The 22,883-nt window shown below is 41.2% G+C and overlaps 1 protein-coding gene across 6 annotated transcripts in view; it reads left to right on the forward strand.

The window, feature by feature from the left end:
• DCL4 (dicer-like 4) overlaps nt 1-22,883 on the forward strand; it is a 147,962-nt gene that overhangs the window by 121,395 nt on the left and 3,684 nt on the right. For 3 of the 6 annotated variants that reach the window (XM_088957551.1, XM_088957552.1, XM_088957555.1), the window contains one exon: nt 3,332-3,448. The exons of 2 other annotated variants lie outside the window; for them this stretch is intronic. In XM_088957551.1, coding sequence (XP_088813677.1) covers nt 3,332-3,448 — 117 coding nt within the window. The remainder of the gene's footprint in view (nt 1-3,331; nt 3,449-22,883) is intronic. One more of the 6 variants, XR_016103226.1, reaches the window with a different exon arrangement.

Below are 22,883 nucleotides of genomic sequence, written 5' to 3' on the forward strand. Positions count from 1 at the left end.
CGACTATCAGTTCTTAGACTAAATGAGACTCGATGATGTTTTCCCAACTGACATGACTCACAACCTAATGATGAAAGACGACTCAAGGAAGGAACTAGCAGCTTCAAAGCCTTGAGAGAGGGATGACCAAGTCTGCAGTGCCATTGGAGAGGAGTAAGAGATGACTGAAAAGCCACTGGAGGGCCACCACCATCAAGGTAATATAAACCACCGGCTTCATGCCCTCCACCAATCTTCATCACCATCTTGAGATCCTAAAACACACAAGAAGAAAGATAGAAGGTTACAGAACAATTAAGGGACTTGGTTAATCTACTAACAGACATAAGGTTAAAAGGGAACTTAGGAACATATAAAACAGACGGTAAAGACAATGAAGAGAGATCAACATCACCAACACCACAAATAGGAGATGTAGAACCATTAGCAAGTGTAACTGTCTGAGATGTGGAGGTGTGAGAAAGGGAAGAAAATACATCAGGAGTCCCAGACATATGGTCCGAGGCGCTAGAATCAATGATCCAGGGTGAGGCTTTGGAAGCTAAACAAGTCATACCTGAATGGGCAAGTGTGTGTTCTACTGAGATGTTTGAAGGAACTGCTCATATATTGCCCGTGGTACACTCACCATTTCCTGCCCGGAAGCACAAGTGGGTGTGGAGGGGGTTAGTGCAGTTTGCTGGCTTTCAGTAATTGTGCTACTACTCTTAGATGTAACATGGTTAGCCCAAGTGTTGGGTGGATCACACAAATCATAGCAGAACTTAACTGTGTGCCCCTCTAAGCCACAATGTGTACATTTTCTCTGAGCATTACCCCTTCCTTTTCCACGGCCTCCCCCTGACTCACGGCCTCCAGTCCGGCCACTGGCCCGGTTAAACATGTGTCCACCACGGTTGCTTGGAGGACCACTACTGCCACTACCACTTCTACTTCCACGACTACTCCCTTTAGTCACTACCAGACCAGATCTATCAGAGAAGGAAGAATGTTCCACTAGCTCAATGAATGTCCTTTTAAGACGGGCAAAAACTTCTTCAAGTGAGGGGAGAACTGATCCCCCCAATATCTGTGCTCTGACAGGCTCATACTCAGCCTTCAAGCCCACAAGAAACCTAGTCACATCAAGCTGTTCACGTTGCTGTTGTTGGATCTGGACATCTGATGTTAGAGGGTGATACACATCTAGCTCATTACGGATGTTTCTCAAGCTTGCATAATACTCTTCTAAGCTTTGACTTCCTTGCTTCAAATTGAAGTACTCTTGGTATAACTGATATACCCTAGTTGTGTTGTCTTGTCCAGAGTACAACTTTTTAGCATGATCCCAGATCTCTTTGGCTGTATCTAGGAACATGAAGTTCACACTAATCTTTGGTTCCATGCTGTTCCAAAGCCATGACATTATCTGTGCATCATCTTGTTCCCAATCACTAAACCCAGGAGAATCAGAGGAAGGTTTCTCCTCCCTCACATGTTTTACTTTCCTCTTGGTACATAGTTCTCACCATTCAACTTGATGGATGTCATTTGAACACTTAGATAATCTGAAGAGAGCATGATGCCTGTTTTGTTGTTATTCCCAACTACAGTTGAAGCCATATCAATTATGTCTCATCTGAATATACACCATAATCTCACACTTGTCACATGACTTATCTCATTTACAATACCACCAACCCACTATCTTCAACTGCACATTACACACTACTCTCTAAGGCTGAAATCATTCAGTCGACACATCAAACACTTGGACTGCAGACTGCAGGACCATCTACCACCAACACACCACTACTGAAATTACTCAGTCATTTCATCGAACACTTGTTCTGCATACTGTAGAATTGATTACACACTAGGTCTAGGGGTTCACTTTTAAGCATTTAAAAACATAGATATGTCAGCCACCACAACACAATCAACACCACACCACTGCTGTCGTGGACATCAGCAGTCTACCGCTCTTCTTTCAGCACACATGTGAACAAGAAAACACAAATAAAACATGACTGATATGTGTATCAGTTTCACCCAGCACCACAACAACTAACAGTTGAAAAACAGCCCACTTGATGTATGGAACTGTTTGAGACTAGATGCAAACCAGAAAATGAACAAACAAGAGAAGAAGAGAAGAGAGAGCTGGCGGCAATGAGTGTTAGAGAGTAAGAGGTTCGAACATAACCTCACTCTAACACTCTAAACATCTTATTAATAAGTTAATCTTTGACAAATTACAGAGAGGCCCTTGAGTGAGCAGGAAAATACAAAAAACAGAATATTACAGAGTATGGGCCCAGAATAAGGCCCACAACAGAGAGAAACATAACATAACATGAAATGACAGTCTATGGGCCATTCGGCCCATCTTCTCTACACTAACTTTCAAAGCACACAAAAAAAACAGCATTCACAGTACATTTCTGAACACACGACAGCAGCGTCCATACCTGTATACGACCAACCCTCTTCTTACACTGAACAGAGGGTCTAGTATACCACTTCAACGACCACCACAGCACCGGCCAGAGGCATTCTCACCTCCAGGCCCTCAAAACGACAACTCCTTTTCAGCCCTTTATCGAGTCTTCAATCAGATCAGTTGTAGGATGATGAAACCTACTGTGAAGCTGGCGGCGAACCCAGGAAGAAGGCAGCAGCAAGAAAACGAACACCAGACCTTAATGCTCTGATACCATGTGAATAAACCCTAGTTGTTTCTAGGTCAAAGTAGAGAAGAAGAAAGAATAAAAAAGAGAAAGAAGAAGAAGAAAGAGAGAAGAGTGTTCGGCCAGACTAGAAGAGAGGATGTTCAAAAGTCACTCTCCTAGCCGACCCACTTGACTTTTATTCATGAAAAACTTGAGTTACAAGAAAGACAATTTTGCCCCTCATAGAAGATGGGACACAACTTAAACTCAGATACAATAGACATTTCACTTTCAATAAAATACACCAAAATGACCAAAATACCCCTGAGTCGAGCATTCTAACAGCATCTACATCAGGTAACTCTGCCACAGCTTTCCATGTTGCATCTCATACCCTTGACACTCCCTGGATCATTGATTCTGGAGCGTCTAAACACATGACCGGTACGTTTTCTTACTTTCAAACCTATCACCTCCTTTCTGGAAGAGACAAGGTGAGACTAGCTGATGGATCATACACTACCATAGATGGTCAAGGAACCATTTCTCTTCCTTTTGGCCTTACCCTCTCTGATGTCTTACATGTCCCGGAATTTCCCATTAATTTGTTCTCTGTTAGTAGTATTACTAGTTCTTTAAACTGCTCAGTAACCTTTTTCCCTTCTTATTGTGTGATACAGGATCTAGCCTCGGGGAAGACGATTGGTAGAGGATGTATGGTGGATGGACTTTACATGCTAGAGAATAAGGCTGGTCTTCAAGTCACAAAGTCTAAGAGTCTGTCCTGTAAGAGTCAGGTCTATTTATGGCATTGTCGTCTTGGTCATTTATCTTTTGAGTCTTTAAAAGTGGTGTTTCCAGATTTGTTTAAGTTAGTGTCAGTTTCATATTTTTCTTGTCAAACTTGCCAATTGAGTAGGCAGTGTAGAAATCATTTTACTTCAAAGAATAATAAATATGAATTTCCTTTCCACATTGTTCATTTGTGGGGCCCTGTTACTTTACCATCTAAGAGTGGCTACAAGTATTTTATTACCATTATCGATGATTATTCTAGATATACATGGGTATATCCCATGCGGACTAGGGATGAAGTACCAAAAATTATCCAAGATTTACAACAGATGATCTTCACCCAATTTCAAATTAAAATCCAAATCTTTCAATCAGATAATGCCAAAGGGTATTTTCATAGTGACCTCACGGAATTTTTTGCTTCACGTGGTTCACTTCACCGTAGCTCTTCTGCCCGAACACCACAACAAGATGGTTTTGCTGAAAGAAAGAATTGACACCTCCTTGAGGTGGCCCAGGGTTTACTAGTCCATATGAATGTCCCGAAACAATTTTGGCTTGAGGTTGTCCTTTGTGCTACCTATCTCATCAACCGTATGCCCTCTCGTTGGTTAGAGTGCAAAGCCCCACATTAGCTTCTTTTTCCTAAGGCTCCCCTTCATTCCATTCCTCGTGTGTTTCGTTGTCGTTGTTTTGTCCAAAAATTTGGCACCTGCTCGTGGAAAATTAGACCCCCGTGCTATTCCTTGCATCTTCTTGCGGTACTCTTTCACTCAGAAGGGATACCGTTGTTTTGATCTTGTTTCTCGGAATTTTTATGTTTCCATGGACGTCTCTTTCTTTGAGAGTGAGCCTTTTTTCCCTATTTCTCCTCAGGGGGAGTGTAGGAATGAGGAGAAACTGGTTCAGCTCCCTCCTCTTCCTGATCCTCCTTTCGTGTCTTCTTTCGTCGTCACAAAGGCCAACCAAGTTCAAGAGCTATGCAGAACCTCCAATGCCATCAAACTCTCCGGGGGCGGATCATACTCACTCAAGTATCTTAGTTCCTATTGATGTCCCTAACCCTATTGCTATTGATACCTCTGTTGCTAATGACCTTGACCTTCCTATTGCTCACAGGAAAGGTGTTAGATCTTGCACCACTAAACACCCAATTTCCCACTTTGTTTTCTATGAAAACATTTCACCCTCTTTTCGGGCCTTTCTCACTTCCATTGACAGTGTTCCTATCCCTAAGAATGTGGTAGAAGCTCTTTCAGTGCCTGAATGGACAAATGCTATGAAGGAAGAAATTAATGCTCTACATAAAAATGGCACATGAGAACCAGTAGATCTTCCTAAGGGAAAGGATCTAGTTGGATGTAAATGGGTGTTAACAGTCAAACATAAGTTTGATGGCACGGTGGAGCGGTATAAAGCTCGTTTAGTGGCAAAGGGGTTTACACAAGTGTATGGAGTTGATTATGCAGAGACTATTGCACCCGTTGCCAAGATGAACTCCATTAGAGTCCTTTTCTCCCTTCTTGCTAATCTTGATTGGGATCTACATCAGCTTGATATCAAGAATGCATTCTTGAATGGTGACCTCGAAGAGGAAGTTTACACGGTACAACCCCCTGGTTTTCGGGCTCAAGGTAATGAACAGAAAGTGTGCAGGTTGAAGGAATCATTATATGGGCTGAAACAATCCTCGAGAGCTCGGTTCAGCAGGTTCCATGTAGCGGTTCAGCAGAAAGGATACAAGCAGTGTCAATCTGGTCACACATTGTTTGTGAAAAGAGGGGGAAGGAAAAATTGTTGCTCTGATAGTATATGTTGATGATATAATTATCATTGGCGATTGGAAGGATGAAATCCAAAAGTTGAAGATTTTTCTTGCTACACAGTTTGAAGTAAAGGATCTACGTCCTCTAAGGTACTTCCTTAGAATTGAAGTTGCCCGCTCACAAAAGGGTATCTTCATTTCCCAAAGGAAGTATGCCCTAGATCTACTCCAGGATACAGGAAAATTGGGAGTGAAGCCAGTTAATTCCCCTATTGATCCTAACCACAAATTAGGTGACTGCCAAGGTGAACCTATCAAGGATGTGAAACAGTTTCAGAGACTATAGGAAGATTGTTATATCTTTCTATGACCCGCCCCGACATTGCTTATGCAGTCAATGTTCTTAGCCAGTTGATGCATGCTCCCAAGACCACTCACCTTGAAGCAACAAAAAGAGTTCTCAGATATCTTAAGAAGTTTCCAGGTGTAGGCTTGTTGTTTCAAAAGCACAGGCATTTGAAAGTTGAAGTGTACACTAATGCAGATTGGGCAGGATCCCTGAATGACTGAAAGTCAACTAGTGGCTACTATACCTTCGTAGGAGGAAATCTAGTTACCTGGAGAAGCAAAAAACAGAATGTGGTAGCTAGATCCAGTGCTGAAGTTGAATACCGGGCAATGGCTCATGGAGTGGCTGAAATTTTGTGGTTAAAGAATTTGTTGAGTGAGTTGGGTTTTCTAGTGGACAGACCTATGACCATATTCTGTGATAACAAAGTAGCCATAAACATTGCTGCTAATCCAGTGCTACATGATAGAACTAAACACATCGAAGTCGACAAACACTTTATCAGAGAAAAGGTTGTCACAAGGGAAGTGTGCACTCCTTATGTCAGCTCTGAGGATCAATATGCAAACATCTTTACAAAAGGGCTACACCACTCATGGCATCATGATTTATGTGACAAGTTGGGCGTGATTGACATCTATGTCCCAACTTGAGGGGGAGTGTTGAAAGCTATTATTTTCCTAAGTATAGTACCACAGGGGTACTATTTTATTTTTACCCTTTTATTTTTTTAGTTGCTGTCGCCCTAGTATATATAACAAATAGCTGGCACCGCCAGCATGCTTTTGACTCTCAAATCTTTCTCCTCTCTTCTTCTCTCTCTCCTTTCTTCCTTTCTTCTTTTCTCCTACATCACTGCCACTGGTAACACAACCCAAAACAATTACTGCCTCATAACCCCTTGCTTAGCAAGGGAATTAGCCAACCCATTTGCAGTCCTCACCCATTTAAATTCAGAATTTATGCCCCTTGCAATACTTTCCACTTCCCTAAAAACATGTCTAAGAGTCCACGAAGTATATCTGTTACAGTTAGCCCATGAAACAATTTGCTTTGAATCCCCTTCCACCTGCACCTGTTTGTAATCCAATTGTTTCGCTAACCGAAAATAGAGCCAGTATCCTGCTTGCAGAATTCCTGAACAAACCCACTACTCCTGTCATACCTGGATTTCCAAAGGAGCTTCCATCAAAGTTCAGTATTACTTTGTTGCCTTTTGGAGGTTTCCATTCCATCCTTACCTTTTCTTTTTCTCTAGAGGATTGTGATGGGGATTGATCTAGTAATTATAACCAAGGTTCAAACATAGCTGTCAAGGCGACGCCTAGGCGGGCACCTAGGCGACAAGGTGCCCTTTGAGGCTCGCCTCGCCTAATCACCAAGGAGTTTTGTACTATGTATTGTAAAATATTTCTTATTCACTATTTTTTGACATTATAATTATAAATAGGCACTATTAAACTAAAATATTCATTTTGTGTGTTTATATACTAATTTGTTTTTATTATTTTCTTATTTGTTAGGAATTAATTAATATAAACATTGCTAAATACTGTATTGAACCCTCAAAGACTTTAAAACCTGAACCAATAAGGAAGAACTTAAAATTCTGTCAAATCAACACATTTTCTTTTCCTCCTACTACTAAGGGTTCAGCCCCTATATTTTTTGAATTTTCTTTTCCTTCTTTTTTTTTTTCTTCTCATGAATATGTTGATTTTCTATACTTTAACATGAACTCTATACTTTTCTTATGAATAATTATTAAGGAAATATGGCTATTGGTACCTAGGGAACTACCCTAGGATCTATGTTTTCTATATAAAAAAATTCATCGCTTAGGCGCCCGCCTAGGCGACTAGGCAACAAGGCGCCCCCCTGATGCCCAGCCTCGCCTTGGCGCCTTGAAAACTATGGGTTCAAAATATTGATATGCTCTTGTGTAACGGCAGGGGCATATCGGTACTTAAATTGACGTGCTTTTATATTTTTTTTTCAAAATTTGGTTTTTGGGCATATTTTTTATTAAAAAAAAAAAAGAGTGGTTCCCGAAACACCTTTAAAAAGGTGTATCGTGAAGCCACTGATACGATAAGCCTGATACGGGGCATATCATATCGAAACTTTGAACCTTGATTATAAGACCTATTCTCATAAGAAGGCCAACAAACAGGTTCTGATTTGGCATGGGGAAGACTCTTGGAACTTGGACTGATCTGATCAGGGTTATTTTCGTCATTTTGGCCAGTCCCATGTGGGCTTGGGCTATAGAATCTTGTTCCTCTGGCTTAGTAGTGCTTCTCTTTCAATTTTCAGTTTATTTGCATTAGTATGTAGAAAGTTATTATGTTTCTTGATGCACAAGACAAGGAGTGGTTTTTTTGTAATTATGGTGAACAGTATTCCGAGCCACACAAGTCACTCTATAAATAGATGTATTCTCATCCTTTTGAAGTGAACGAAGATTTCTTTAGAGCTACCTTGCAAGTTTGTTATATGGAGTGATTCCTACAAACCCTAGAGTGATTCTAGGACCCCTGGAGTGATTCCTCGGGATTTCTCTTTCTCTACCCTTTCTCCTCTCTCTCTCTCTCTCTCAGTCTGGTGATAGTTTGTTCCTGCCCTACTGCATCAGATTGTGCCACCCCTGGAGGAAATAAACAATATTACTATCCTAAACAAGTTGACCAACAGATATCAAATTAGGAAGCTTAGGAACAAGAAGAGTTTTAGGAAGATTAAACTGAGAGGTAGAAGAAATAGGTAAAGATATATCATTACTGCCAATAATTTTAAGTTTTTAGCTATAATAGTGTGTTTATTAGGAGTCTTGGATTTAGAGAACTGACCAAAATGTGTCCTTATGTGATTAGAAGCACCAGAGTTGATTATCCAAAGATGACTAGAAGATGAGCTATAATAAGATAATTCACCTGATAGATCAACGGCTGAAAAGGCAGAGGAAATGGTTGTAGACATTCTTTGATGCATCTTTTCTTCTGTAAGAACACTGAAAGTCTCACTCTTATCTGAGGCTGGGGTGGAGCCCTTCCTAAGTGGTCTGCTATGCTCTGTGCTGATTTTTCTTTTGTCTAGTCCCATTTCCCTGGACGAATGGGACACTCAATAGATGTATGTCCATGCTGCTTGCAGCAAGTGCACATAATTTTCTTCTTGCTGTGTGAAACATGTCCATACTCCTTGCACTCAAAGCATTTAATACTGATAAATCCTTCTTTTTCTTAGGCTTATCAGCCCCCAAAAAAGCTTCAATACTAGAGTCTCATCCATAGTTTTCAAGGCTTCAAGGCGAGGCTAGGCAACAGGGGGGCGCCTTGTCACCTAGGCGATGGATTTTTTTAAGTAAAAATCACATATCCTAGTGTAGTTCCCTAGGTTCCATAACCAACTTTCTTTAATAACTATCCATAATTTTCATAAGAAAATTATAAACTTCATGTTTAAGTGTCAGGAACCTGCCTAACTCAGGGCTCATCGAGGGGCCAACCTCCTGAATTCTCAGAAGAAGAAAGAGAAAGAGGGAGAGAGAGAGAGAGAGTTTAATGCTGAAAGAATCAATGTCCTATTCCCTTTCCTGCTCTACTACTTATAGTTTTACCATCTTGACTGTTACAGTTGTTACAAGGAAGTTGTTACAAGTGGATGACAGTTGTTACAAGTGGATGGTTAGTTGTGCTGATGTGGCCTCCTCTTGTAAAACTGCTTAACTGCCTTCTGTTGGTCTATTCTAGCAGTCTTGACAATACCCCCTTCCTTTAGAGCGACCTTGCCCTCAAGGTCTAATGTAGGAAAATTAGATTGCAGATCTAAGTAGGATTCCCAGGTTGCATCCTCTTCCGGAAGGCTAGACCAAACAACTAATGCCTCTGGTATGACTCTACCTCCCCGGTGCACCCATCTGAAATCAATGATGCGGGCTGGCTCAGTCTGCACTTGTCCTTCTTCTGAAAATATGGGAAGGGTCGCACTTGTAATGACTCTGTTGAAACTGAAGAGAGGAGAGGAGACTTGTGTGTTTCGGCAATGAGGGTTCTGAGAAGAGTTTTTGAACTGTCTCTATCTCAGCCCTCTAACACTGTTTTATTAGATATATTTGAGTAATTACAAAGAGGCCCTTAGTTGGGCAAGAATTTACAAAGAACTTAAAAAATAACTTAATATTGATAGGATGGGCCCAAAATAACAAGAAGAATAAACAACCTATGGGCCATTCGGCCCATCTTCTCTACACTCCCCCTCAAGCTGAGCATAGATGTCAATCATGCCAAACTTGCTGGTATCATGCTGAAGTTTTGCCTTGGGAATGCCTTTGGTAAGAAAATCTGCCAACTGTCCTTCAGATGTGATGAAAGGAAGACACACTTCACCCGAAGAGACCCTTTCCCTAATGAAGTGTCGATCAACTTCAATACGCTTGGTTCTATCATGTTGCACTGGGTTGTGAGCAATGTTGATGGCAGCCTGATTATCACAGTACAACATCATTGGCTTGTCATATTCAACTCCAAGTTCTTCCATCAAAGATTTTAGCCATAATAATTCAGAAACCCCATGTGCCATGGCCCTATATTCTGCTTCAGAAGAAGACCTAGCAACAACCGATTGTTTCTTGCTTCTCCAAGAAACAACATTACCAGCTACCAAGCTGCAATACCCAGAGGTAGATCTTCTGTCATCAATGTTCCCGGCCCAGTCAGCATCTGTGTAAGCTTCAAGTTTCATATGACCATGCTTGGCAAACAAAATACCCTTTCCTGGGGAGCCCTTCAAATAACTTAAGATTCTCTTTGCAGCTGCCAAATGAGTGTCTTGAGGAGCATGCATGAATTGGCTAATGCAACTGATTGCATATGCAATATTTGGCCGAGTCATGCATAGATACAAAAGTTTCCCAAGAAGTCTTTGAAAGATTCCTTTATCTTCTAACAATGTCCCTTCTGAGGCTAAGAGTTTATGACTCATATCAATAGGAGTAGCAGCCAGTCTAGCACCCATCTTTCCAGTTTCAGAGAGCAAGTCAAGAACATACTTTCTTTGGGAGATAAGAATCCCATCCTTGGATCGAGCCACTTCTATGCCAAGAAAGTATCTCAATTTCCCCAAATCTTTAATCTCAAACTTTGTATGGAGAAAAGATTTTAGATCTTGAATTCCTGAGGCATCATTACCCGTCACTACAATATCATCTACATACACAATGAGATATACTGCCAGAGGTCCACTCCTCTTCACAAAAAGAGTATGATCGGACTGTGTCTACACATAACCAAAGTTAACAAGTGTTGTTCTAAATCTCTCAAACCATGCTCTAGGGGACTGTTTTAGTCCATAAAGAGATTTCTTCAGCCTGCATACCTTCCCTTTTATATCAGTTCCATACATCCCTAGAGGAAGAGACATGTAAACCTCCTCATGTAATTCACCATTCAGAAATGCATTCTTCACATCCAATTGATAAAGGAGCCAGTCAAAGTGAGCAGCTAAAGATAGAAGAACCCTCACAGATGTCATCTTGGCAACAAGTGCAAAAGTCTCTAAATAATCAATCCCATATGTCTGTGTATAGCCTTTTGCAACCAGCCTGGCCTTGTACCTTTCAATGGTGCCATCAGCTCTGTATTTGATAGTAAAGACCCACTTGCAACCAACAGGATCCTTCCCTTCAGGCAAATCCATCACTTCCCATGTGTCATTCTTGTTAGGGCATCTATTTCAAATTTCATAGCATCCCTCTATTCTGGAATCTTAAGAGCTTCTGACACAGACCTGGGAATAGGATGAGAAGCAACAGAAGAGAGATAGGCAAAATATGAAGGTGAAAGCAAACTGTAAGAAAGGTGCTTGGAAATGCAGTGTGCAATGCACTTCCGTTTTCCTTTTCTAACAGCAATGGGAATATCAAGGTCAGGGAAGGATGAATCCAAAGGTGCTGAACCAGTACCTGTTGTCTCTTCTGTGACTGGAAGTGTAGGAGGCTCATGTGTTGTACGAGAAACAACCTGCACATTTCTGGATCTTTGCCTTTGATACACCTTGGGATTGAGGACAGGACGAGGAGGTAAGGTACCGGGACAAGGAGAATGGAACGACTGATCCAACCTTGATTCATTTGAGGGAGAGGCAAACACATCAAGGGACTCAACAGGGACAGGAAGAGGAAGAGCAAACACCTGTGTCAAATTCTCCCCTTGTGGACAATGTCCTTCTGGAGAGGAACCATAAAAAGGGGTCATCAAAGGTGACATCCATTGAGACATACCGATTGCCAGACTTTGGATCAAAACAGCAATAACCCTTCTGTTTGGGGGAATAACCAAGGAAGATACACTTTTGGGCTTTGGGTTCAAACTTATGCCTCTGGACACTTGGAACATGTACATAACAGGTGCAGCCAAAGACACGAATAGGAACAGGAAAAAGGTCTTTGTCCGGATGAAGAAGAGTGAAGGGAGACTTAAACCCCAAAACCTTGGATGGCATGCGGTTTATAAGATAGGTAGCAGTAAGTACAGCATCACCCCAAAACCTGGTAAGAACATGTGAGGCAAATAAGATACTTCTTGCAACCTCAACAATATGCCTGTTTTTCCTCTCAGCAACCCCATTCTGTTATGGGGTCCTAGCACATGAGCTTTGATGAATAACCCCCATGTTAGAAAGATAGCAGGATAGCTTTTTCTCAAGGTTTTCTTTTGCATTGTCCGATCTGAAGATTTTAATCCTGGTATCAAATTGGGTTAGAACAAATTCATGGAATTGTTTTACAAGTTTTGGAACTTCATCACGGGATTTCATCAGGAATATCCAAGTGAGTCGTGAAAAGTCATCAATAAACAGGATAAAATATTTGTAGCCACCCATGGAGGGTAAGTGGTAAGGCCCCCACACATCAGAATGCACAATATTAAAAGGAACAGAAGATCTTTTATTTCTCAAAGGATACTTGCTTCTACAATGCTTTGACAATTCACAAGACTCACAATGAAGACTGGACAGACTAATTCCCTTAAACAGTTCAGGGAATAGATGACTCAAAGCCGAAAAAGACAGATGACCAAAACGACAATGACACAACATAATCCGACTAACAGACTCTAAAGAGACAGATCCAAGAGCAACATTCCCAAGATGATCAGTGCATTGTCCCGGAGTATCAAGCAGGTATATTCCGTTCGCCTCATGGCCACTCCCAATCACCTTCTGAGACTCCAGATCCTGAAAAACACAGTAGGAAGGAAAAAAGGTTACACAACAGTTTAGTGACTTGGTAAAACTGCTCACGGACAAAAAATTTGTATTTAGTTTAGGTACATGAAGGGAAGAAGGGAGGTACAAGGAATCCGTAGCCTTGATGGTTCCCTTACCAGAGATAGGGGCAAGTGAACCATCAGCTAAAGTGATTTTATCACGTCCAGGAAGTAAGTCATATGAAACAAACAAGGTAGACAGATTGGTCATATGGTCAGAAGCACCTGAGTCAATAATCCAAGGGATCTTGAGATTACCTGAAGAGGTAGCATGATTAGCAGAAGCCCTTATACCTGAATGAGCAAATGCTGAAGTAGTAGAATTTCCTGAAGGGTCGGTAGCAGAGGTCACATCACTCAGCTGACTGATCATCTTCCCAAACTTTTCATATTCTTCTCTCATGGCTGCCAACTGTGCAGAAGCAGACATCTCTTCACTATCTGGTCCGGCAGCTACATTTGCACTTCCTGATCTTTTACTATCATATTTTTTCTGAAACCTGATGGGAACAAGATTAGGATGTAACTTCCAGCACTTGTCTTTGGTGTGCTTCGGCCTCTTGCAGTACTCACATACAACTTCTTTCTTTCCTGTGCCATTAGAAGTTCCAACATTCCCTTTAGGTTTAATCCCCATATTGGCAAAGTGATCATTAATATCAGCCCCTTGAACCTGAACAACCCTTCTGCTCTCTTCACTACTCACCAATGCATAAGTTTGTGACAAAGATACGCACTCCTTGGAAAGAATATTCTGTTTTGTGATATCATATTCCGGGTTTAGTCCAGTTAAGAACTCAAAAACCCTGTTCCTTTCAACCAATTTGCTGTAGGTCTCTGCATCATTAGTGATGTCCCAAGTTACTGCTTCTATTAGGTCAATCTCTTGCCATAAGGATTTCAAGGTTGAGAAATATACAGCAAGAGGTTTCTCTCCTTGCCTTAAATTCTTTACATCACTTCTCAATTTATATGCCCGGGCCACATTGAGTTTTTGGGAATAGGTTTCTGCAACACTGTCCCAAATTTCTTTTGCTGAATTCATCCATAGGTAGTGTTGACTGATTTGTGGCTGCATTGAGTTCACAAGCCACCCAATGACAGTGTAATTTTCTTGCATCCACTTCTCGTAGGATGGATCATCTTCTAGGGGAGTCTTCTTACTCCCGGAAATGAACCCCCACTTTCCTCTACTACAAACATGAATCTTTACTGATTGTGACCATGCCTGATAATTAGTTCCATCTAGTTTAACTGTGGTCACAGTCAATAAGGAATCACTTGGAGTCCCCTGACCCAGTCCATATTCAGCACCACTTTTGTTTTCAAACTCTGAGGAGTACATCATGTAAACACTCCAAATATGATTTCAGATGACTTCTACAAGTATGCTGGATAAGAACAAGCAATAACTGAGTTCAGCCGACCACAAGGAGACAACACACTGAGTTCAGCCAACCACAAGGAGGCAACACACTGAGTTCAGGCTTCAAGAAGTAATCAGAAACTCCTAGGCACTGTGCACTCAGCCGAAGTACCTTTTCAAGGTTGTACACTCAGCCAAGAAGAGTAAGTACCAATCGGTATTGCTGAATAGGCCTTTTCACAAACACAGTGTGGGCAATAGAGACAACCCCACTGTCAAGGAAGAGAAAAGACCCCAAAAACTGTTCGTACAGCCCTCTAAAACAGCCGAACAAGAGTAACAATACACAGCCTTGTTACAAGGATGTTTCGGCAGGTTTTAACAGTCCAAGAAGAAGAGAAAAAACAGCCCAGAAATTTCTGGGTTAAACCAGATTTAATGCAGTTGAAGGTAGTACAGAACAGCTAGGATTTTCTGACACTTCAACAGTCCAAACACAGTCGAAGGTAATGCAAAACAGAACCAGAAAACTGAGCACAACTTACAGTTCGAGCTTCAACAGTCCAAACACAGTCGAGCTTCAAAAACAGAACCGAGTTGTTCCCCTTCCCCTTTTTTTCTTCTTCTCTGATTCTTCCTGGTCTCCGAACCCCTTCTCCAAGAGATTCTAGTCTTGGGCTCGTCCAATGACCTCCAAGAATCAGGCAGTACGTGACTAAGCCTCTAGCCCTAGGACGTTCAAGTTCAGATATGCTCTGATACCATGTTGAAACTGAAGAGAGGAGAGGAGACTTGTGTGTTTCAACAATGAGGGTTCTGAGAAGAGTTTTCAAACTGTCTCTATCTCAGCCCTCTAACACTGTTTTATTAGATATATTTGAGTAATTACAAGGAGGCCCTTAGTTGGGCAAGAATTTACAAAGAACTTAAAAAATAACTTAATATTGACAGGATGGGCCCAAAATAACAAGAAGAATAAACAACCTATGGGCCATTCGGCCCATCTTCTCTACAGACTCCTGACTTCAGCCCCTTCTTCAGCAAGGAGATATGGAATACAGGGTGCAGTTTGGATGTTGCCGGAAGGTCTAGTTTGTAGGCCACTAATCCTATTCTCTCCAGGATTTTAAATGGGCCAAAATAGCGTGGGCTGAGTTTGTTCCATTGTCGGCTTGCAACCGAAATCTGCCTAAAGGGTTGTAATTTGAGAAACACCCAATCACCTACTTCATATTGGACATTCTTGTGGTGTTTATCATAGGTGTGATTCCTCCATTGCTATGCCTGTAAGAGATGATGTTTCAGTTCCCTTAGCACCTCATCCCGTTGCGTTAGCTGTTCTTCAACGACCGCTACTGTGGTGGTTCCTTTTTCATAAGGAAGTAGAGGGGGAGGGTCCCGACCATATAAAGCTCTGAAGGGTGTCATCCCTGCTGCGCTATGGAAAGTGGTGTTGTACCACCATTCGGCCCAGTGGATCCACTTCACCCATTGTCTTGGTCGATCTCCCGTGAAGCATCTCAGATATGTTTCGAGACTCTTGTTAACCACCTCTGTCTGTCCATCAGATTGGGGGTGGTAGCTAGTTGACTTGAATAGCTTAACCCCATGTAGGCGGAAAAGTTCAGCCCAGAAATGGCTCATAAAGATAGGGTCCCTGTCTGATACAATTGAGCTGGGGAGCCCATGTAGGCGCACAATTTCCCGGAGGAATAATTCAGCAACTGTGGCTGCTGTAAATGGGTGTGATAGAGGTAGGAAATGATTGTATTTTGTCAGTATATCTACCACCACAAGGATAACTGTTTTGCCGGCAGAAACGGGCAATCCTGTGATGAAATCCATTGATATATCATCCCAAACTTGGGTTGGTATTGGGAGTGGTTGCAGAGGTCCGCTGGTGTTGTAGTGGCTGACTTGTTTTGTTGGCTTACTGCACACTCGGCTATGAAGTTTTGGATAGATGTACGCATGCCTTTCCAATGAAATTGTGTGGCGATGCGCTTTTGTGTTCGTAGGATACCGGAGTGGCCACCCGTGGGTGAGGCATGGAATAATTCCAGGAGCTTTCTGAGATGAGTAGAGGCTGTCGGGATTTCCAAGCATCCTTTGAAGAAGAGTAGATCATTCTTAATTGTGTACCCGGGGTGCAGTGAGAGATTTGCCAATACTTGGGCCTTCAACTGTTGTAACTCCTTGTGGGATTGGGCTTCTTTTCTCAATAGATCCAAGAGTGGAGAAGTTGGGGAAGATACTAGTAACTGAAATGACTGTGGGTGCCGTGAGAGGGCGTCCGCCACTCGGTTAGCAGTCCCTGCTTTGTATTCAATTTTGTAGTCGTACCCCAGTAGCTTGGATATCCAGCGTTGCTGTTCCGAGGATAGAATTGATTGATCCAATAAGAACTTCAGACTTTGATGGTCGGTCCGAATTGTGAACCGTCTATCGATCAAGTAGGATCGCCAACGTTGGACTGCTAAGACTATTGCTATTAGTTCTCGCTCATAAACTGATTTGGCCCACTTTTGTGATGTTAAGGCCTTGCTGAAAAAGGCTAGTGGTCGCCCCTCTTGCATGAGAACAGCCCCAACGCCTTGACCCGAAGCATCACACTCAATGATGAAATCTTTTGTGAAATCGGGTAGTGCTAATATTGTTGGGCCTGGTTTGACCAGTTAAAAGCGTCTTGTTTCAGCAATTTGGTCAATGGGGTAGCTATTAGGCTGTAGTTTTTGATGAAGCGGCGGTAGTACCCGAACAGTCCCAAGAAGGTCATCAATTCTTTCACACATTTGGGTTGCAGCCAGCCCAGTATACTGGAGATTTTATCTAGGTCAGCCGCAATAGTCCCCTTTTCTACAACATGTCCCAAGTAGTGAACTTGGTTTTGTCCAAAGGAGCACTTGGACTCTTTAGCGAACAGTTGGTGGGCCTCAAGTGTTGCAAGGGTGACCTGTAGATGGTTCAGATGTTCCTCCCAATTGGGGCTGTAGACCAATATGTCGTCAAAGAAAACAAGGATGAACTTACGCAAATATGGCCGGAATATGTCATTCATCAAGGCTTGAAATGTGGCTGGAGCATTGGTCAGCCCAAATGGCATGACCCAGAACTCATAGTGGCCATCATGTGTCCTGAAAGCCGTTTTGTGAACATCCTCCCTATGTACCCTTATTTGATGATACCCCGCTCGTAAATCCAGTTTTGAGAATATGGTGGCTTGATTGAGTTCATCAAGCAGCTCATCAATGACTAGTATCGGGAATCGGTCTTTAATGGTGATGTTGTTAAGGGCTCTGTAATCAATACAAAACTGCCACGTCCCATCCTTTTTCTTGACTAATAGTACCGGTGACGAGAATGGGTTGTGATTGGGCTGTATTATCCCTTGCTTAAGCATATCTTGAACTTGCTTCTCGATTTCAGATTTCTGAAAGTAAGGGTATCAGTAGGGTCTTACATTGGTCGGGGCTGATCCTGGCATGAGGGGGATGTAGTGGTCATGCTCCCAGTGCAGTGGCAGTCATTGGGGTTCTCTGAACACGTTGCCATAGTGTTGAAGGAGTTGTTGTAGGCGGCTTTGGAAGTCTCTAGGCCCATCTGGGCTGCTGTTAGCTAAGGATGGCCTAGTCCAATTTGAGTCCATGTGCATGAATATGGGCTGATCCGGATCTCCTCTTGCTTTGTCAGTGTTGCAAGATTGATGGGCATTGGGCACTTGCATGTTTGCCCTTGTAGATGGACTGTAGATTTTCCTGAAGTGAAGTCCATGGTGAGACGGGCCCAGTCACAGACCACGGGTCCTAGCTGTCTTAACCATTGAATGCCTAGCACCACGTCCGCTCCACTGAGATGGAGAGGATATAGGTCCACTGCAAACTGATGGCCTTGAATCTTTAGTGGTAGGCCCATTCAAATGCTATTGCAAGATAGGTTGTTACCGTTGGCCACATGAACCATAAAGGTCGTTGTGGGTTGAACCGGAGGTCCCATTTTATCCACCAAGACTTGAGTTATGAAGTTAAGGGAGCTGCCACTGTCTATGAGGATTGACACTTGGCGTCCTAGGATCAGCCCTACAACTCTCATTGTCTGAGGGGACGCAAGTCCCGTAAGGGCTTGTAAGGATATTTCAGGCATGCCATTGGATTGTATTTCCCACCCTGGGTAAGACTCTCTGCAACCGGTGATGTCATCTTCCTCTTCGGCATCTGTTTGGAGGAGAAACGCTTGTTGTTTCTTGCAGTGATGTCCCGGCCCAAATTTCTCTTCGCAGTTGTAATAGAGACCTTTGTCTCTGTGGGCTTGCATCTCTGTCCAGGTCAGCCGTTTGAAAGGAACTAGTGGGCCTGGGCCTGGGCCCAGTACTCATTCCTCTTTGTCTGGTGCTGTCGTCCTTTCTTGCTCCCTTCTTGCTCTGAGACCCCATGGTCGCTGCACCTTTCTTGCTCGACTAAACTTGTCCTCATACAATCTGGCTAGTGCTGCCGCACTGATGACCGAAGTGGGTTGCATCGCTTTCACTTCCAGTCGCAGTTCTTCTTTTAGGCCGCCGACGAAGCTTCCCACCAATGCCTTCTCCGTCCACCCTTGGACTCTCACGGCTAGCCTTTTGAATTCCATTTGGTATTCTTTTACTGATTCCACCTGCCGTAGCTTTGCCAAATTTTCATCAAGATCTTCGAACCCTGATGATCCAAAACGGACAGTCATGGCGTCCGTGAAGTCTGGCTAGGTTTGACGAGGGTGCCCCCTTCTGTACCATTGAAACCAGAGGATAGCTTCCCCTTCAAGATGCGCAGAAGCCAGAGCTACCCTATCTTGCCCCGGTGCTTCGTGGTAATCGAAATACCTTTCGCCTCTGAGAATCGAGGGAGTTGGGTCGCCGCCTGAGAAGATGGGGAAGTCGACTTTGGCTATTCTTGTTGCCGCCCCTGTTTTGTGGCTGTTTTCATTGCTGCGCTCTTCTCGGCTTCCTCTATCAGTGTTCGTTGTCCCCTGCTTCAGTCGAAGAAGGAGAGCAGTGAAGTCTTCCTTCATTTCTTTAAGATCTGAAGGCATTCGATGGATCTCTACCTCCATCTGATCCATTTGGGTGCCTATTGACGTGTTTCTTCTGTTGGGCATGCTGGCTCTGATACCAAATTGTTAGGAACCTGCCTAACTCAGGGCTCTTCGAGGGGCCAACCTCCTGAATTCTTGGAAGAAGAGAGAGAGAGAGAGAGAGAGAGAGAGAGAGAGAGAGAGAGTTTAATGCTGAAAGAATCAATGTCCTATTTCCTTTCCTGCTCTACTACTTATAGTTTTACAATCTTGATTGCTACAGTTGTTACAAGGAAGTTGTTACAAGTGGATGGTTAGTTGTGCTGACGTGGCCTCCTCTTGTAAAACTGCTTAACTGCCTTCTTTTGGTCTGTTCCAGCAGTCTTGACATTAAGGGTCTGTTTGTTTGCTCTGAAGTCTAACATCTGAAAGTGCAATAATTACATTAAGAGGTATATTGGTATTGGTGAACTATTCTTTCCTCTGAACTCTGAATCTAAAGAATGTTGTTCTGAATTCTGAATTCTGAAAATTATCAAATATCCATTTTGACCCATATATGAGAGTTTTTATTTGTCTTTTTTGGGGGTATCATTGGAAAACAAAAAGTTGTATGATTGTACTTTAAGAGATAAGAGATAAGAGGAAGGAACAATCATTTTTCTCTTAAAGTTAAAAGATTCTTCTTAATAGATAAGAGTTAAGAGGAAACAAACAGGCCCTAAGTCTAGAAAATCAACATATTTATGAGAAGAAAAAGAAGACATGAAAGGAAATTCAAAAAAATATAGGGGCTGAACCCCTATTTTTGTTATAGGAAAAGAAGAAAAGAAAAGGTGGAAGAAGAAGATATATGTTGATTAGACAAAATTTTAAATTCTTCCCTTACTTGTCGGTTCAGATTTTGAAGTCATTGAGGGGTCAATGCAGCAGTTAACAATGTTTGTGTTGATTAAACCCTAACAAATAAAAAATTAGTTTATAAACACAAAAAAATGAAAACTTTTCTTTAATAATGTCTATTTTATAATTATGATCTCAAAAAAATAACAATATAAAAATATTTCATCACACAGTATGAAAAACTGCTTGGTGACTGGGCAAGGCGAACCTCCTAGGGTGCCTTGTCGCCTAGGTGTCGCCTTGACAACTATGGTCTCATCTCCCATCAAGAGTGAATTGAGTAATTAGTTGTTTCCTCCCTCAAAGGTTCACCAAGAATGACATCAAGACTAGTTACAGTTCCCTGCTAAGAATGTCAGACCTGATACATTTAGGTCTCAACTGCATTAGAAAATGCATTATCATGTCTCTGCTATTAAAGAGTTGTTTCATGAACTTGATTTAACAACCGAGGAATCACCTAGTGCACCAACTCATACTCAGTCCACAAGTTCACAAAACCTACATATTACTCCTACATTTTCTTCTCCGACTATTAAGAGAAAATATCTGATAAGATCCCACTTTTCTGTTAATGAAACTGAGCTTCTTCGAGGGAGCTCAACATCCTGAAATGGCTACACTCAAGAGAAGGGAGAGGGACAGAGAAGAGGGAGAAAGGGGAAGAGAAGAAGAGTTGGAGGGAAAGATCTCAACTGATCTCTCGAGAGGGAAGGAGAGATACTTATAGGTTTATTACAACTGAATTCACATGGCTTCTAACAAACTAGCAATGTTTTCAACCCATTGTTGACCCAGCCGGTTGAACCATTTGAGCTGTTACCCAGTCAAGATTTCGGGTCTGGTTCAAGTAAAACCTGGAAATCGGTCAAAAACTGTTGACCAGTTCGACTTGGTGAGTAGGTCACAGGTTGCACACTAAATGTGTATGCAAACTTCCGGAGGCCATAACGTGCAAAGATGTCTGATTGGGGTGATCTTTGTTTTTTTTTTATATATTTTGGGTAGCTTTTTGAGATCTATGTGTCCGAAGGAGTCTTGTCCCACTAATATCACCAAAAAAACCTTTCTGGCCTCAAATCACAATTTTTAATATTTTTTACAAATAAAAAAATTAAAAACTGAATCAAAAAACATAAATTAAATATAAAATAGTACATATATTACATGTAAACATAATTATACATTGTTTATTGATAAAATACATGTGTATACATACCTATACACACACACACACATATGCTATCTATAAAAGTGCGAACGGGTGTACCAGGCAGCCTAGCTTCTGGAATTTTCATTGGACAGCAAATGCCTCCTCTCTAAAGTTCGAATTGGAAAACAATCTATTAGCAAAAATGTCATATTACATTTTTCATTTAATGTTTATCTATACTATTATTAAAAGTGTGAATAATGGTGCGGACTTTTGCTTGACTAAACTAAATTTTTGAATTTGGTCCTTCTAATTTTAAGAACAAAAATGTAATTTGAAAAACCACTTTTCTCCTTATTCAAATCCCTCTCATCAAGTCTCATATTAAATATTAATTCTCATTAGCACTCATTAAATCCTATTCTTGACTAGAATACCCATATTTTTGAATTTGGTCCTTTCTAATTGTGAGGGTACAAAATGCAATTTAAACTACTACATTTCTCATTCAATTTCCTCTCATTAAGGCTTGTCTTAGAGTATTAACTCCCATTCTTTTATTGAATCCTATATTTAAGATATTATTTTCACAAAATAAATTCTATCAATTAGATCTACAACCAATGCTTTTAACAATATAAAATACACGTTCTTTTAAAATTTACCCAAAAATAGAATCGCTTTTCCATCATGGTGGTGAGTAAGCAATTCAACCATCTAGGTCAAGTGCGAATCCATGATGCCATGATTAAATAAAAAACTTTTAAAATATAAATAAATAACTAATATAGAAAAGTTGGGCACATCTCTAATATTATATAAAATTTAAAAGCAACCAACAATGAAATTGTTTTCTTGGTGGTGGGTCAACAGTTCAACCTTTCAGGTCATATGTGTCAACATTGATTTCATAATTTAATAATAAAAATTAAAAAAGATAAAAGTACAAAAAATATGAAAAAGATAGAAACCCTGTAGAAAACACTTGGCCAAATCTCTAATATTTTATATTAATCATATGTGTCAAGGTTGTTTTTAACTTTTTATTGATGATATAATTAAAATACAAAAATTCAAAACTAACCCAAAATTGAAATTGTTTTCCTATTTGGTGGTAGATCAATTCAACATTTCAGGTCAAATGTGTCAACTTGTGAAGTTACAATTAAATAATAAAATTTTAAAAGATAAAAAACAAAAATATACAATATATATATATATATATAAATTTTGTAGAGAAAACATTTGGGCATATATCTATATTAATGAACCATAATAAATGTAACAAATAAGAATAATTTTTATAGACAAAGAAATATAAAAAAATGTAGAAAATTTTGGAAACATACTATATACTATAATCATCATCACAAAATTTGTCATGTGCAAAGAATGTACACATATACTAGTACACACACACATTCCTGATGTGGCATGGTCTAAACTATTCGACCCAGATGGTCAAACCGGTGACCTGCCTCCGGGTCGGTTTTTAAAACATTGCAAACTAATGTTGATGTGGCCTTGTTGTATAAACATATCTGAGAGGAGGCACGTAACATGTGGTTTCCTTGTTGCTGGCAAAATGGG

Source organism: Nelumbo lutea, chromosome 8, assembly GCF_056320005.1.
Source record: "Nelumbo lutea isolate HS-2025 chromosome 8, American lotus-T2T, whole genome shotgun sequence".
Taxonomy (NCBI): domain Eukaryota; kingdom Viridiplantae; phylum Streptophyta; class Magnoliopsida; order Proteales; family Nelumbonaceae; genus Nelumbo; species Nelumbo lutea.